At 39.9% G+C, this 16,578-nt stretch overlaps 1 protein-coding gene across 4 annotated transcripts in view; it reads left to right on the plus strand.

Moving 5' to 3' along the window:
* The window catches only part of CORIN (corin, serine peptidase), a 266,093-nt gene that overhangs the window by 44,924 nt on the left and 204,591 nt on the right, over positions 1 to 16,578 (plus strand). For all 4 annotated transcript variants that reach the window (XM_011927324.1, XM_011927327.1, XM_011927328.1 and 1 more), the window contains exon 2: positions 6,510 to 6,654. In XM_011927324.1, coding sequence (XP_011782714.1) covers positions 6,510 to 6,654 — 145 coding nt within the window. The remainder of the gene's footprint in view (positions 1 to 6,509; positions 6,655 to 16,578) is intronic.

Here is a 16,578-nt window from a genome sequence, read left to right on the forward strand (position 1 = left end):
CCTAGTGGGGGATGTCTCCCAGTTAGGCTACTCAGGGGTCAGGGACCCACTTGAGCAGGCAGTCTGTCCGTTGTCAGATCTCAACCTCCGTGCTGGGAGATCCACTGCTCTCTTCAAAGCTGTCAGACAGGGGCATTTACCTCTGCTGAGGTTTCTGCTGCTTTTTGTTTAGCTATGCCCTGTCCCCAGAGGAGCAGTCTACAGAGGCAGGCCATCCTCCTTGAGCTGTGGTGGGCTCCACCCAATTCGAGCTTCCCAGAGGCTTTGTTTACCTACTTAAGCCTCAGCAATGGTGGGCACCCCTGCCCCAGCCTTGCTGCTGCCTTGCAGTTAGATCTCAGACTGCTGTGCTAGCAATGAGGGAGGCTCCATGGGCGTGGGACTCTGGGCCAGGTGTGGGATATAATCTCCTTGTGTGCCATTTGCTACGACCCTTGGTAAAGCGCAGTATTGGGGTGGGAGTTACCCAATTTTCCAGGTGTTGTGTGTCTCAATTTCCTTTGGCTAGGAAAAAGAATTCCCTTCCCCCTTGCGCTTCCCAGGTGAGGTGATGCCTCACCCTACTTCAGCTCTCACTGGTCGGGCTGCACCCGCGGACCAGCGCCAACTGTCTGACACCACCCAGTGAGATGAACCCAGTACCTCAGTTGAAAATGCGTAAATCACCCATCTTCTGTGTCACTTACACTGGGAACTGGAGGCTGGAGCTGTTCTTATTCGGCCATCTTGGTCGCAACCCCCGAAGATTATTTTCATCTTTCAACCTTTTCTGGAGTAACTTTGTACTACAACAAGAGTCAGTTTGTCTGCCAGTTTACCCCTAGTACAATTATATCATATTTCGTTAAAAGCCCCGATGAAGAGATTAAGATACAATTTTCTTAAAAGAATTTATATTTTAGTTTGATTATCAAATTAAACATACAAATTTAAAAATACACATATATGTAGATATACACTGATACACTACATCAGGGGCTCACCTACTTTTTCTGTAAAGGACCAGATAGTAAAGATTTCAGGCTTTGAGTACCATATGATCTCTGTTGCAAATACTCAATGTGGTTGTAGTAGCAGGAGAGCAGTATAGACAGAATATAAACAAATGAATATGGCTGTATCCAACAAAACTGTATGTACAAAAATATTCGGTGCGCTGAGTTTGGTCCATGGACTAGTTTTCTGATACCTGTTCTATATATTTAAGATGCAAAATTTATCACAAAAGATAATCCAACCAATTAGAAAATAATTCTTGGCTGGGCACAGTGGTTCAAGCCTGTAATCTTAGCACTTTGGGAGGCTGAGGCGGGCAGATCACGAGGTCAGGAGATCAAGACCATTCTGGCTAACATGGTGAAACTTGTCTCTACTAAAAATACAAAAAATTTAGCCGGGTGTGGTGGTGGACGCCTGTAGTCCCAGCTACTTGGGAGGCTGAGGCAGGAGAATGGTGTGAACCCGGGTGGTGGAGCTTATAGTGAACCAAGATGCCCACTGCACTCCAGCCTGGGCAACAGAACAAGACTCTATCTCAGAAAAAAAAAAAAAAAAAAAGAAAAGAAAATAATTCTCACTTGGTTTCTTCTGGGCTGAACTCCTGCTTTAGAGTAACCTGGTTGTTGGCAGCTATTCCTACCTTAAAGAATTATCTGGACAAACCCACCTAAAACCCCTAGTCAAGAATGTAGCTCCTGTCAACCCCTCAGACAGAAGATTCAAATAATCTCTGCTGGATGAAAGAGAAATCTGGCTGTGACATCTGTCACCCCATTGATCACCAGGGTTGAATTGGCTGATCTGCCTGGCTAGGCAGCTGTCCCCTTCCCCCCTCACCACTCCATGTGCATCTTCCCTGAAGCTCTGTGCTCTGTCAAAGAGGATGACCATCCCTGACAGATGAGGACCCATCTTTGGTCAGGGGTATTCAAGTAGGTGCACTCCCCCACTGGAACCTCCACACAAGCTCTCAAATATTCTCTGCCATTTGCAGCTGTGGATGTGCCCTCAAGAATGCACCATGTGTTGACAAAATCAAATGCTGCCTGAAGGTAAAAAAGGGTAAAGACTTATGTACTTGAAATGTCAACTATGATCTCGTTGACCTTTGCAAACTTGATAAAATGGACTCAAAACTTTGTATACCCTGTGTAAATCCAAAGCCCTCCCCAGAACCTCTGGGTGCATGGCTCACATGATCAGCTCTGGTTCCAGGCTCTGCAATCTTGAATTAGTTCAGCTTTGGGGTCATTTTTCATGTTGTCTTTTCTCATCATGCAAAGATAATACAGCCTCTTTCTTACTCTGGCTATAGTGTGGAGAACAGGTTAGGGAGTGCATGGATAAATATAGGTAAACCAGAAAGGAGGAAGTGTTTGCAGTATTTCAGGTGAGACATGTGTATTTTTACTATAATGTAGCATCTATGAGACTACAGAGTTTCGTTTTGCATATTAATATATCCCAAGTGCCCAAACAATACCTGACACATGATAGTTGTGCAATTACCTTTTTTGAGATTGCAAACCCGGGAAGAATACCAGATATGGGGATGAAAATTGTTTATTTGGTTCCAGACTTGTTGAGTTTGAGTTACTTTTACAACCTCCAATGAGGAGATGTCAAGTGGTCAGTTGCATATAATGGTCTGGAGATCAGAGGAAAGATCTATGGTTGTTATTTAAAGATGCAAGTCACCTATGGAGGGCTACTAATTGGAGATAAATGTGTGGATGACATTGCCTGGGGAGCGAGTGAATGTGAGAATTGAGCCTTCAAAAATAGAAGGAATGACCACAGAGGCAGAAGAAAGAGAAGCCAAAGGAAGAAAGTGCTTGATGGCTATCTGAAATTTTGACTTCTCAAATGATACCAAGATGACATACAATTATGGTAAAATGGTACATTGTGCCAGTGTAAGTTATGCTTTTAAAATAAATGTAGTTCTTAAGATACAAGAAATGAGATTTCACTAACAAGATTAGTAAAATATAAGAACATTTGGAAGGCTAAGGTGGGTGGATCGCTTGAGCCCAGAAGTTTGAGATCAGCCAGAGGAACATGGCGAAATCCTGTCTCTACAAAAAAATTAGCTGGCTGCGATGGATCGTGCACACTTGTTGTCCCAGTCACTCAGGAGACTGAGGCAGGAGAATCTCTTGAGCCCAGGAGGCAGAGGTTGCAGTGAGCCGAGATTGTGCCACTGCACTCCAGCCTGAGTGACAGAGTGAGACCCTGTCTCAAAACAAAACAAACCACCAAAAAAAAAAAAAAAAAACCAAAACCAAAACCAAAAATAAAAACAACAACAACAAAAAACACATAAGAATGACATGCTTTACAAATATGTGCAGGTCCAATCAGATGTGTCGTTCCCTACCCTTGCCATGGAATGCTGTGCCTGTGCTCAGCTTGATTTCAAGGCTGAGGAAGGTGCTTGTGGAAGAGGGATGCCATTTGGAGAAAGGATTGTTTAGAGTCCATGGAAACAAAGCTTAGGGATGATTCTGGTAGTTTATTTCACCTGGCATTTACTCAACAGTGAAGTCTGAGAGTTGCCTTGTATTCAGAGGAACCTCGAAGAGCCTTTGCATAATGTAGCATTTGCAACAGTCCTAAGTGGCCATGAGTGCAAGAGGAAAGTTATGCAAGTTATTCAAGAAGAAAGTGCTGAAGTATTGAATTTCTCCTGCATATTTCTTCCTCCTCTCCCTTTGAAAAAAGCAATCAATTATCTGGCCGGGCATGGTGGCTCACGCCTGTAATCCCAGGACTTTGGGAGGCTGAGGCGGGCGGATCACGAGGTTAGGAGTTCAAGACCAGTCTGGTTAACATAGTGAAACCCTGTCTCTACTAAAAATACACAAAAAATTAGCCAGATGTGGTGGTGTGCACCTGTAATCCCAGCTACTCAGGAGGCGGAGGCAGGAGAATTGCATGAACCTGGGAGGCGGAGGTTGCAGTGAGCCAAGATTGTGCCATTGCACTCCAGTCTGGGTGACAGAATGAGACTCCATCTCAAAAATCAAACAAACAAAAAAATCAATTATCTTGTCACTGAAGAAAATATTTAGTCTAATCATGAGTATCGTTTTTGGAGGTCCAGTACTTGATATATACTTAGATGAGATATTAAAATGGGCCTTTAGCATTTTCTCCGCTGACTCTTTACTTATAAATGCTAAATGAGATGTATCTGGCTCCAGCAGTCCAGATGGCAATGAGCCATTGTGAATTCGTCACTCAAGTTTATCCCTATAATGCTTCTGTGATCACCTTAGCGAGGAAGCTTCTTCATTGTTGTAGAAGTTAAATACATTTCATAATTTCTTACCTCTCTGTATACACTTTGCAACATTTTTTTTTAACTTGTAACAGACTTTTTCAGGGGTACTTTTCTCAGAATTATGGCTGATTCAGGGTTGTTCTCTCTACAATATCTTATGTGATCTTCCAGCAAATTATATTTCTATCTTTTGAATTCTTATGTCACTTTAGCTGTAAGAGTCATGGTGCTTATCATTTGCTATCTTGCAATATAGTTATGTTATTCATGTACATATCATCTCTCCTACAAGACTGTGAGCTTTTGAGAGACAGTGGTTTGAAGTCATTGTCATATCCTTCATTATTATTATAATTAGTAGGTGTTCAGTAACTAAGTAAAATAAACAAGTATCAACTTGTTTCTGCCATTAACTTTGTTGACCTGTAGTCCCACCCTTCTGTTTATTGATTGATTTTTTTTTGTAGACAAGTGTTGTATATAAGCCTGAAAGGGCACTGCCTATCCAATAATGGTGTTGTAATCAATGTGGTATTGCAGATCTCATATTATATTGCACCAGTGCTATGTCTTCTTGAAGATCAATTGTAAATTAACTGTAAAGGATAACACGTTGGCTGGTAGCTTAATCCAGGTACAGAGGAAATGGATCAGTAAGACATTAACCTAGGAAATGAAGCTCTTCTCAAGTTAACAACATAAGTTATTTCAAATAATGTCTCTCATAGAGAATTCTTAAAATTACAGAAGCTGTCATCATATTATGCACTGCTTGCAATATGGGTTAGTGAACCTGTATTCCCAGATAGAGGGAGTAAAGCAGAAATGGGAATCACATAAGCCTTGCAATTCAGAAGAAGCCATCAAAATTGTCCTTGCATCCGTGGGAAATAATCAAATACTGGTCAGGAAGTCCTGAGAATATTACAGGACCATTCTGTTAGAACAATTTCTTGATTATTATAAGGCTCTTTCTCAAAGGTCATTCATTTAAAAAAAAAAAGTTTGGTATTTATTACAGAGGAAGAACCAACAAAACCTGTTGATGTATGGCATAGGGGGATAATGAAATGGGGAGTCTTTGGACTCCACTCTCCATATTGGAATGGAGGAATTTCTGTAAATACAAATATGAAAGTCAGGAGAAGAATTAGTTTGAAGATAGAGAGAGAGAGAGAAGGCTCATCTTAGTTCTGGACCTGTTAAGAAGAGGGGCTACTACCCACCAGGCATTAGAAGTATGTAGTGTAACTCTGAAAGGAGTTTAGGATGCAAGAGAGATTCAGGAGATAGTTACACAGAGGTTACAGTTCAAGTTCTAAACTGTCAGAGGAGAAAATGCAGAGTTAGAAGTCCAGAGAGAGTCATGAGAAATGCCTTCATTAAGGAGACCCAGAGAGTTTCTTGTAGTGATTCAAAGCCCTTTTAGTACCATCTCAGATGTTTTTCTGAAGTCACTGCTTGAAGTTAGCCATTTGTAATAAATGAATTTCCAGATATCATTTCTGGCAAGAGATTGAACTAAGCAAAATTTGAAGCATTTGAAGACAAGAACTTTATCTGAACCATCATTTTTGCACTTTGACATCCTCTCACAAGGGATGGGGCAGCATGGACAGCCGAGGATGTCCTCAAAGTTGTTAGCGTTTAATTGGCAATCGGGACAGGCTCCTCCTTATATTTCAACTTGTCACTAAATGCATGGTCAGTAACAGCAAGCCTGGCTGAATTATTAATGACCAAATACTTATTTTATCCAGATTCATTCACATTTTGTTTAGACTAATGAGACAAAAAAGAATGAAGTCTGGATAATATTCTGTCTACACCTACTTACCAATTTTGTATCACTGTATTAGGCAATCTTCACTTCTGTCGTAGCTTTGGTCCAGGGTGAGGTTTTGCCATGGTAATTCATAGCCCTTCGGAATTATACCAAATTGACAAATATGTTTTAAAAAAGCAAAATGGGATATTGTTAAAAGCCCATATACTTCCGAAAAATGTTTCAGAAATAGATAGTTTGCTCTTCCCTGAATGTAGATGTACAGTTATCTGTTCATTTATTGGCATGATTTGGTGACTAAGCTCATTTCATACCCTAAAGCACAAGCAGTAAAATCTTTTTGGAATGCTGCTGTTCTAAATGGATAGCTGTAACCTAAAATTTCACACCTTGTATTGTAAAACTAAAACCATGTTATGCTTTCCTCTTTTACTTTAGGTCTTGAGAGCTGATGACAATAACATGGGCAATGGCTGCTCTCAGAAGCTGGCGACTGCTAACCTCCTCCGGTTCCTATTGCTGGTCCTGATTCCATGTATCTGTGCTCTCGTTCTCTTGCTGGTGATCCTGCTTTCCTATGTTGGTGGGTGAGGCCATTATTAAAGAAAAATGAAGTTAAAGTGAAAATTAGCATGATTTAGAAGAGTGATTTCTACTTAGTACTTATTTAACCTAAAGTGTCAGTCAATGAGAGGATTATCTGTTCACAACGTTATGCAAATCTGCAGTTTCAGCTACTGTAACCACTCTACTGGTTATTATTATTAATATTAATGAATGAGTTTATGATTGTAAAACATTTAAGGAATGATTATTAGGTTGCAGGCACTTTGAAAGTTCCTGAGAACTCCAGGATGGTTAAATTAGTCCTTTCTTAGGAGCTCACAGTTGAGAGGAAGTGATGATTATCACACAAGGCAACACATGTTTAAGATAGAAGTGTATACAAGGTCCTGTGGGCACATTCAAAGAAAGCCTCATGGAGAGTTAATGTTTTAACTTTGAAATTAAGTTATTAGAAATTTGGGTTAGAAGACAGTAGCTCCGGAGTCACATTTGGCAGAGAAAATAACTAGTACAAAACTATAACCCTTTGAAAGATGAACATAGATTTAGAAAACTGGGCGAAAATTTGGCAGTGGTGGGAAATGCAGCTAGACTGATAAAGTCCGAATGAAACAGGATCTTACATTTTCATACTAAATACTAAAGGATTTGGGGTTTAGCATTTAGATCACTGGTTTTCAAACTCTATTCCATGGTAACAAGGTTCTAAGGAGGAGACTTAAGGATTGCACAAATGTTTGCTTTGACTTTCATTAAAAAAAAACCAGATCTTAAATACACACTCAAACTAAATATTGCATACCACATTTTTAACCAAGTAAAAACCAGAAACCAAGTAATATGTGCTGACAGGTTAACTCATTAATATTTACATCTTGCCATCTTTTTCTAAATGAATGATACTTTAAGTTTGAAAGGTGAACTTTTTGGAAAAAGCAATAAACTATTATCACTGGTAGCTACCTAATGATATGAATCAGGATTTTTAAAAATATGTGCAATCAAATAAAATAGAGAAATAAATATCAAGACGATGCTGATCTAATTGCATTGCCATTGATTTTGAATTTTTAAATTTTGCCAAACCTCCTTATTATTTTCTTACTGGTTTATAGAACTTACACACTTAGATCTTACAAAGTAAGTCAATCACAGTAAAATACAGCTCATATCTATTTATAGATATTAGGCTTTTATATGATATTTGTTTGAAAATAACATTGATCTGCTATAAAAATGATTACAAAACACTGCTATGGGTGGTGGATTACCACTGGAGGATCTTTCCAAGAAAGGAGAACTCTGATTATTTTGCATTTGCAAAAGGCAATAGAACTGGACATACTACAGAGTACTGAAGGCAGAAAGAAATGAAGGCAGGGAGACCAGTTCGGGACTCTGACTCTGGTCTAAGTAAAAGGTGATAAGGGTTTGAAATAAGGTGTTGGATGCATTAAAATCAATATAAATCAAAACTGGATTTTGGTATGAGGGAGAGAGGAGTCCAGGCTGACTCCTGGATTTATGGTTTGGGTAACCAGGTTTTTTAAAAAACTGTTTGTGGGTACATAGTGGGTGTGTATATTTATGAGGTATGTTACATAATTTCCTATAGGCATGTAATAAGCAATAACCACATCATGACAAATGGGCTCTCCATCCCCTCAAGCATTTATACTTTAATGTGACAATAATCCAATTATAATCTAGTTTATAATCCAATCATACTCTATTATTTTTTACAATCCAATTATACTCTATTATTATTTTTTTTTGAGATGGAGTCTTGCTCTGTTGTCCAGGCTGGAGTGCAGTGGCACAATCTCGGCTCACTGCAAGCTCTGCCTCTTGGGTTCACGCCATTCTCCTGCCTCAGCCTCCTGAGTAGCTGGGACTACAGGCGCCCGCCACCACGCCTAGCTATTTTTTTGTATTTTTAGTAGAGACAGGGTTTCACTGTGTTAGCCAGGATGGTCTCAATCTCCTGACCTCGTGATCTGCCCATCTCAGCCTCCCAAAAATCTATTATATTTTTATAATCTAATTATACTCGATTGTTTTTAAATGTACAATTAAACTTCTATTTACTATAGTCAACCTGTTGTGCAATCAAATGATATCTTATTAATTCTTTCTAACTATATGTTTTTTGTACCCATTAACAACCCCCACTCATCTCCCCACCCCCTACCATCCTTCACAGCCTCAGCCTCTGATAACCATTCATCTATTCTCTGTCTCCTTGGGTTCAACTGTTTTGATTTTTAGCCCCTAAAATAAGTGAGAACATATGAAGTTTGTCTTTCTATGTCTGACTTATTTCACTTAACATAGTAACCTCCAGTTCCATTCATTTTGTGGCAAAATGACAGTATCTCATCCTTTTTATGGCTGCATAGTACTCCATTGTGTATATGCACCATATTTTCTTTAGCCAGTCATCTGTTGATGGACATTTAGGTTGCTTCCAAATATTGACCAGTGTGATCAGTGCTGCAAAAAACATGGGAATGCAGATGTCTCTTTGATGCACAGATTTCCTTTCTTTTGGGCATATACCCAGCAGTGGAATTGCTGGATTCTATGATAGCTCAATTTTAGTTTCTTCGAGGAACCTCAAAACTGTTCTTTATAGGGACTGTACTAATTTACATTCCCATCAACAGTGTAGGAGGGTTCCCTTTTCTCCGTATCCTCACCAGCATTTGTTATTATTGCCTGTCTTTTGGATAGAAACCATTTGAACTGGGGTGAGGCGATATCTCATTGTAGTTTTGATTTGCATTTCTCTGATGGTCAGTAATATTGAGCCCCTTTTCATATGCCTGTTTGCCATTTGTATGCCTTATTTTGAGAAATGTCTGTTCAAATCTTTTGCCCATTTTTAAGTTGGATTATTCAACTTTTTAAAATAAAGTCGTTTGAGCTCCTTGTAAATTTTGATTATGAATCTCTCATCAGGTGGGTAGTTTGAAAATATTTTCTCCCATTATGTGTGTTGTCTCTTCACTTTGTTGATTGTCTCCTTTGCTGTGCAGGAGCTTTTTAACTTGATGTGATCCCAGCTATTCATTTTTGCTTTGGTTGCCTGTGCTTGTGTGGTATGACTCAAGAAATTTTTGCTCAGACCAATGTCCTGAAGAGTTTCCCCAATGTTTTCTTTTAGCACTTTCATAGTTTGAAGTCTTACATTTAAGTCTTTAATCCCTTTTGATTTGATTTTTGAATATAGTGAGAGATAGGGGTCTAGTTTTATTCTTCTGCATGTGGATATCCAGTTTTTTAAGCACCATTTATTAAAGAGACTGTCCTTTCCCACCTGTGTGTTCTTGGCATCTTTATAGAAAATGAGATCTCTATAGGTGTGTGAATTTGTTTCTGGGTTCTCTATTCTGTTCCATCAGTCTGTGTGTCTGTTTGTATGCCAGTATCATGCTATTTTGGTGACTATAGCTCTGTAGTATTATTTGAAGTCAGGAAATGTGATTCCCCCAGTTTCTTTCTTTTGGCATAGGATAGCTTTGGCTATACTGGGTCTTTTGTGGTTCCATATAAATTTCAGAATTGTTTTTTCTATTTCTATGAAGAATGTCTTTGGGATTTGAATAGAGATTGCATGGAATCTGCAGATTGCTTTGAGTACTATGGAAATGTTAACAATATTGATTCTTCCAATCCATGAACATCAAATATCTTTCCATGTTTTTGGTGTCCTCTTCAATTTTTTTTCATCAGTTTTTAGTTTTCATTATAAAGATCTTTTACTACTTTGGTTAAATTAATTTGAAATCTGGGCCCATTTGTGTCCATTCTTCTTGGGAAGGTGTTTCGGGTCTTCTAAGGGACTTGGGCCTGAGACCCTACAATGTTGCAATTCTTGAAGACTTATAGAGAAAGGTACTGCCTTGGGGGTGCTGGATAAAGTCTGAAAGAATTCACTGAATTGCCAGGCTGAGACTCTCATTCTCTTCCCTTACCTTCTCCCAAACAAACAGAGTCTCTCTCTCTCTCTCCCTGTGCTGAGCCTTCTGGAACTAGGGGCAGGAACACAAGCATACCCCTGGCCGCTACCACTGGGACTGTGCTGGTTCAGACTTGAAGCCAGCACAGCACTGAGTCTCACCCAAGGCCTGCTATAACCACTACTTGGCTACCATCTAAATTCACTCAAAGCCTTAGAGTCTACAATCAGCAGGTGGCAAAGCCAGCCAGGTTTGTGTCCCTCCCCTCAGGGCAGTGAGCTTCCCCAGGCCCCAGGTGGGTCCAGAGATGCTGTCTTGGAACCATGGATTGAAGTGAAAAACCTTAGAACTTCAGCTGGTGTTCTATTCTACTGCAGCTAAGCTGGTACTCAAACCATGAGACAAAGCCCTTCCCAATCTTCCCTCTCTTCCCTCCCATTTCCATTGGCCAAGGAGCCTCTCCCTGTGGCCACCACCACCACCACCAACCCATGGGGGCTTTTGCCAGGCTACCACTGATGTTTCACTTAAAGGCCCTTCAGTCGGTTTATGATGCATGCTTCCAGGCCTGGGACTCACTCTTCAGGACAGTGGACTCCTCTCTGGCCCAGGGCAGGTCCAGAAATGCTAACTAACCAAGAGCCTAAGCCTAGACTCAGGGACCCCAAGAGCCTGGTTGGCGCCCTACCCCACCGAGGCCAACCAGGCATCTAAGGTGCCAGATAGAGTCCCCTTTACTTTTCCCCCTGCTTTTCTCAAATAGAAAGAGTCTTTCACCATAGCCACCACAGCTAGGAATGTGCAAGGTCACATCTGAAGCCAGCACATTTCAGAGCCCAAGGCTCACCGCATACAACCTGGGTATTGCTGTTGGATATTCAGGGCCATGGGGCTCTTCGGTCAGCAGGTGCTGAATCCTACCAGGTCTCTGCTGTGACAGACCAGCACTGAGTTCAATGTAAAGTCCCCCAGTTGCTGTGCTCTCCCTTTACCAAGCACACCGATTTCTCCGTGCCACACACCCACTGCTGGAAGATGAAGGAGAGGTGGCACAAGCACTCCCTTAGCCACCCCAGCTTGTGTCTCTGTAGGTCACGTGTCTCCCAGTCCATCGGCTCTGAACCCAGCTCAGCACTAGGGCTGGCCTAGGAATTACAGTCCTTGTGGCCTAGGCTGTCGCTCAAGTTCACTTAAAGTCCCAGAGCACTCCAGCCTGCAGTGGTGAGGCTTGCTGGAACTCAAGCTCACCACTGTGATGGGCAATTACCCTTTGGCCAGGGCCTATCCAAGTGTTGCCTCTGCTTTCTGCTGTGACAGGGCAGCACTGAGTTCAATGCAAAGCCTCATAATCACTGCACTCTGCCTCTCCCAAGTGTCCACATTCTCCAAGTGGCATGGCTACTGCTGGGGGATGGGAGAGGATGGTGTCAGCATTCAAGACTATCTGTCTTGCCCTCTTTAATGTCTTCTTCAGTGATATGAAGTTAAAAGCAGGTACTGTGATTGCTCACCTGATTTTTGGTTCTTGTGTTAGTGACTTTTGTGTGTAGTTAATTGTTAAAATTTGGTGTTCCTTTGGGGTGAGGGACAAGTGCTATAGACTTCTATCAGGCCTCTTGCTCTGCCTCCTGTGTCTAACCAGGTTAGTTTTGATGCTACCCATTAACATAGGAAGTAAAGGTGCAGGAACCTGATACAGGCAGATGAAAGAAAGATTGGAAGGTTGATTTGTGTATTAGAGATTCTTATGGGACAACCAAGTACAATGGAATCATAGTTGAATTCAACAGTGAAAGCAGGTCAAGAAATGGAGAAAAATGAGAAATCCAACATGTTGCTTTCCTAAGGAATTTCAAGAGAAATCGTGACCAAATATGATGTTTGGCTTCTGTGACAGAGCAGCACTGACTTTAAAATTTAACTTCCAAGTCATTGGCGTAGGACTGAAGCTAGGGGATCCAGCGGGGAGATTGAGAAGGGAGGTCTGCCATGCATGCGGCAGTCTCAGTGGCAGTTGAAGCAGCGCGAGTAGATGAACTCTGAAGAGAAAATGCATCAATTGGAAGCTGAGGGCAATGCTCTGGATGAAGCTAGTGTTTAAGGGGCAAACAGGAGGGAAAAAGAGATACAGGAAGACTAGAGAAGGAAAGGAACCCAGAAATGCTGGCTTTCACAGATGCCAGAGGTCAGAGGGTGACCAAGTAAGAGGAAGACAGAACGAATGCCCCAGCCCAGGAAGACTGAGGGTTTTCTGTGGGAGTTTTAGTCGCTTCTTGCTCTGTGGTGTCACCTGTGGTCTGATCTCAGGCTAAGACAGTAAACCGTCCTGACATTTGGGTTATTCCCACCTTTTGGCTATTATCAATAATCCTTCTATGAATATTTATGTGTATGTTTTTGTGGGGACATACATTTTCATTTCTCCTGGGTATATACCAAGAGCGGAATTTTGTATCACTTATGTAACTGCTCCTAAATGCTATTTTGTTTATATGTAGGCAAACTTTAGGAAGTGGGGGTTTTCCCATGCATCTTCAAAATCATTCTTTTAGGAATTGAAGACGCGGAAAACAAATAACCTCATTATAAAGTGGGCAAAATACATGAACAGATGCTTCTCAAAATAAGCATACAAGTGTCCAACAAACATGAAAAAATGCTCAACATCACTAATAATCAGAGAAATACAAATCAAAACCACAGTGAGATACCATCCTCACACCAGTCAGAATGGCTATTATGAAAAAGTCAAAAAACAACAGATGCTGTTGAGAAAAGGGAACATTTATATGCTGTTGGTGGAAATGTAAATTACTTCAGTCACTGTGGAAAAAACTTTCGAGATTTCTCAAAGAACTTAAAATAGAACTACCATTTGACCCAGCAGTCTCATAACTGGGGATATATCCAAAAGAAAATAAATAATTCCACCACAAAGACACACACTCACGGCAGCACTATTCACAATAACAAAGACATGGATTCTGAGAATTGTGGTGGTTCCTAGGTGGATAAAGAAAACGTTGGGGCTGGGCGCGGTGGCTCACTCCTGTAATCCCAACACTTTGGGAGGCTGAGGCGGGTGGATCATGAGGTCAGGAGATCAAGACCATCCTGGATAACATGGTGAAACCCCATCTCTACTGAAAAAAAAAATACAAAAAATTAACCGGACGTGGTGGCGGGCGCCTGTAGTCCCAGCTACACGGTAGACTGGGGCAGGAGAATGGTGTGAACCTGGGAGGCGGAGCTGGCAGTGAGCTGAGATCGTGTCACTGCACTCCAACCTGGGTGACAGAGCGAGACTCTGTCTCAAAAAAAAACAAAAAGAGAAGGAAAACGTGGGATATGTGTGTGTGTATATATGTGTATATATACATATGTATATATTACTTAATATATATATTACTTAATATATTATAAATTCACAATATTATATATTATAATTATATTATATATTATTACATCATAACATATTATAAATGTACATCTTGCAACATTTAAAGTAAAATTATTTTGATATGTTGAGAAACATTTAAAAGAAACAAAATTAGCTATGATGTAATACTGTTCGCTCCTTTAACAAATATGTATTGAGTGTCTGCTATATGCAACACAGTGTACTATAGGTATTGGGCACAGCAGTGAATAAAGTCTACCCTCAGGGACTCCACAGTGAGAGAGGTAGGCATTAAACAAATGATCACTTTATTAATTAATTACAACAGAGGTTCCTGCTATGTGGGAAGAGACAAGGTGCTAAGAGAACTTATGACAGGAACAGAACCTGGGCTGAGAAGAAGGAGGATTCCCTAGGGAGTAAGTAGTACTTTAAACATGAAATCCACAATGAGGATGTTGATATAAGAGAGTGACAGGGTCTAGTTGTAGCATTTATTTATTTATTTGTTTATTTATTCATTCATTAAACCATTTTAATGAGGTATAACTGACATAAAAAAAGCTGCACATATTTAATGTATCACAACCTGATGAGTTTGGAAACAAGTATATACCTGTGAAACCATCACCACAATTTCTGCAATAAACATATCCATCACCTCCAAAACTTTCCTCACATCTTTATTATTTTTTTCCATGATTAGAACATTTTGCATAAGATCTGCCCTCTTAACAAATGTTTAAGTACACAAAGAAGTATTAACCATAGTCACTATGCTGTATAGTCATCTCTAGAACTTATTTATCTTGCATTACTGAAACTTTATACCCTTGGATATCACCTCATTTCCTCTTCCCCTCTGGCAATCGCGATTATACTTTCTGCTTCTATGAGTCTATTTTAGATTTCTCGTATAAGTGTGATCATGTAGTGTTTGTCGTTAGCATAATGTCCCCCAGGTTCATCCATGTTGCCACAGATGATAAGATTGTCTTCTTGTTGAAAGCCAAATGATATATCATTGTGTGTATGCCACATTTTTAAAATTTATTCATCTGTCAGTGGACATTTAGGCTGCTTCCATGTCTTGGCTATTGTGACTAATGCTGCACAGAACATGGGAGTGCAGATGGGAGATCCTGATTTCAATTCTTTGGATGTATACCCAGAAGAGGGATTGCTGGATCATGCAATAGTTCTATTTTTAATTTTTTGAAGGACCTTCCATTCTGTTTTCCGTAGTGGCTGCACCAATTTACATTCCTACTAATTTGTTATCTTTTGTTTTTGATAATAGCCATCATAACAACCATGATGTGACATCTCTTTATCATTTTGATTTGCACTTCGCTAATGACTAGTGATGTTAAGCACCATCTCATATACTTACTGGCTATGAGTATGTGTCTTCTTTGGAGAAATGTCTATTCAGATCCTGTGCCTGTTAAAAAAATCAGGCTACCTTTTCTTTTTTGCTATTGATTTGTGAGTTTCTTATTTTTACATATTTTGAATATTAACTCTTGATCAAATATGTGGTTTACAAATAATTTCTCTCAGCTTTTACGTCTACTCAACCTCTGTTTTGCTGTGCAGAAGTTTTCAGTTTGATGTAACACTGCTTGTCTTTTTTATTTCTTTGTTGCCAGTGCTTCTGATGTCATGTCTAAGAAATCCTTGTTAATAGGATTAACAAGAATAAGTACTTAGGAATAAACCTAACCAAGGAAGGGAAATACTTTTACACTGAAAACCATAAAATACTGATAAAAGAAATTAAATCAGACAGAAATAAATGAAAAGACATTTAATGTTCACTGACTGAAGGAATTAATATTGTTAAAATGTCCATACTACCCAGAGTGATCTATAGATTCAATGCATTCCCTAGCTAAATCCCAGTGGCATTTTTCAGATGAAACAATCCTAAAATTCATCTGGAGCCACGAAAGATCCCAAATACCCAAAGCGATTTTGAGCAGAAAGGACAAAGATAGAGGCATCAAATGTGCTGATTTCTAACTATATTACAAGGCTACAGTAATCAAAGCAGCATAGCACTAGAATAGAAACAGATATATAGACCAATGGAACAGAATATAGAGCCCAGAAATAAATCCACATATATATGATCATCGGATCTTCAACAAAGGTGTGAAGAGTATACGAGGGGGAAAGAACAGTCTCTTCGACAAATGGTGTTAGGAAAATTGGATATCCACATCCAAAAGGATGAAATTGGACCCTTATCTTATACCATCATACAAAAATCAAGTCAAAATGGATTAAAGACTAAAACATAAAACTGGAAACTATAAAACTCCTAGAAGAAAACATTGGGAGGAGAAAAAGGCTCTTTCAAGATCTGGGAAATGATTATCTTGGTTGGGACTTCCAAAAGGTGTCATTGGCAGCTGTATGGAGAAAGGGTTTTAGCTTTAGAAGGTGTCATTGACAGCTGTATGGAAAAAGGGTTACAGCTGAGTATGTGGCAGGGAGTCCTATAAATGTATGGGGTATAGTCTGAATTAGTTTTTTCAAACTATTCTTCATCTCAATTTATTCACCCAAGCTT

The sequence above is a fragment of the Colobus angolensis genome, unplaced genomic scaffold (assembly GCF_000951035.1).
Source record: "Colobus angolensis palliatus isolate OR3802 unplaced genomic scaffold, Cang.pa_1.0 Scaffold71, whole genome shotgun sequence".
NCBI lineage: Eukaryota > Metazoa > Chordata > Mammalia > Primates > Cercopithecidae > Colobus > Colobus angolensis.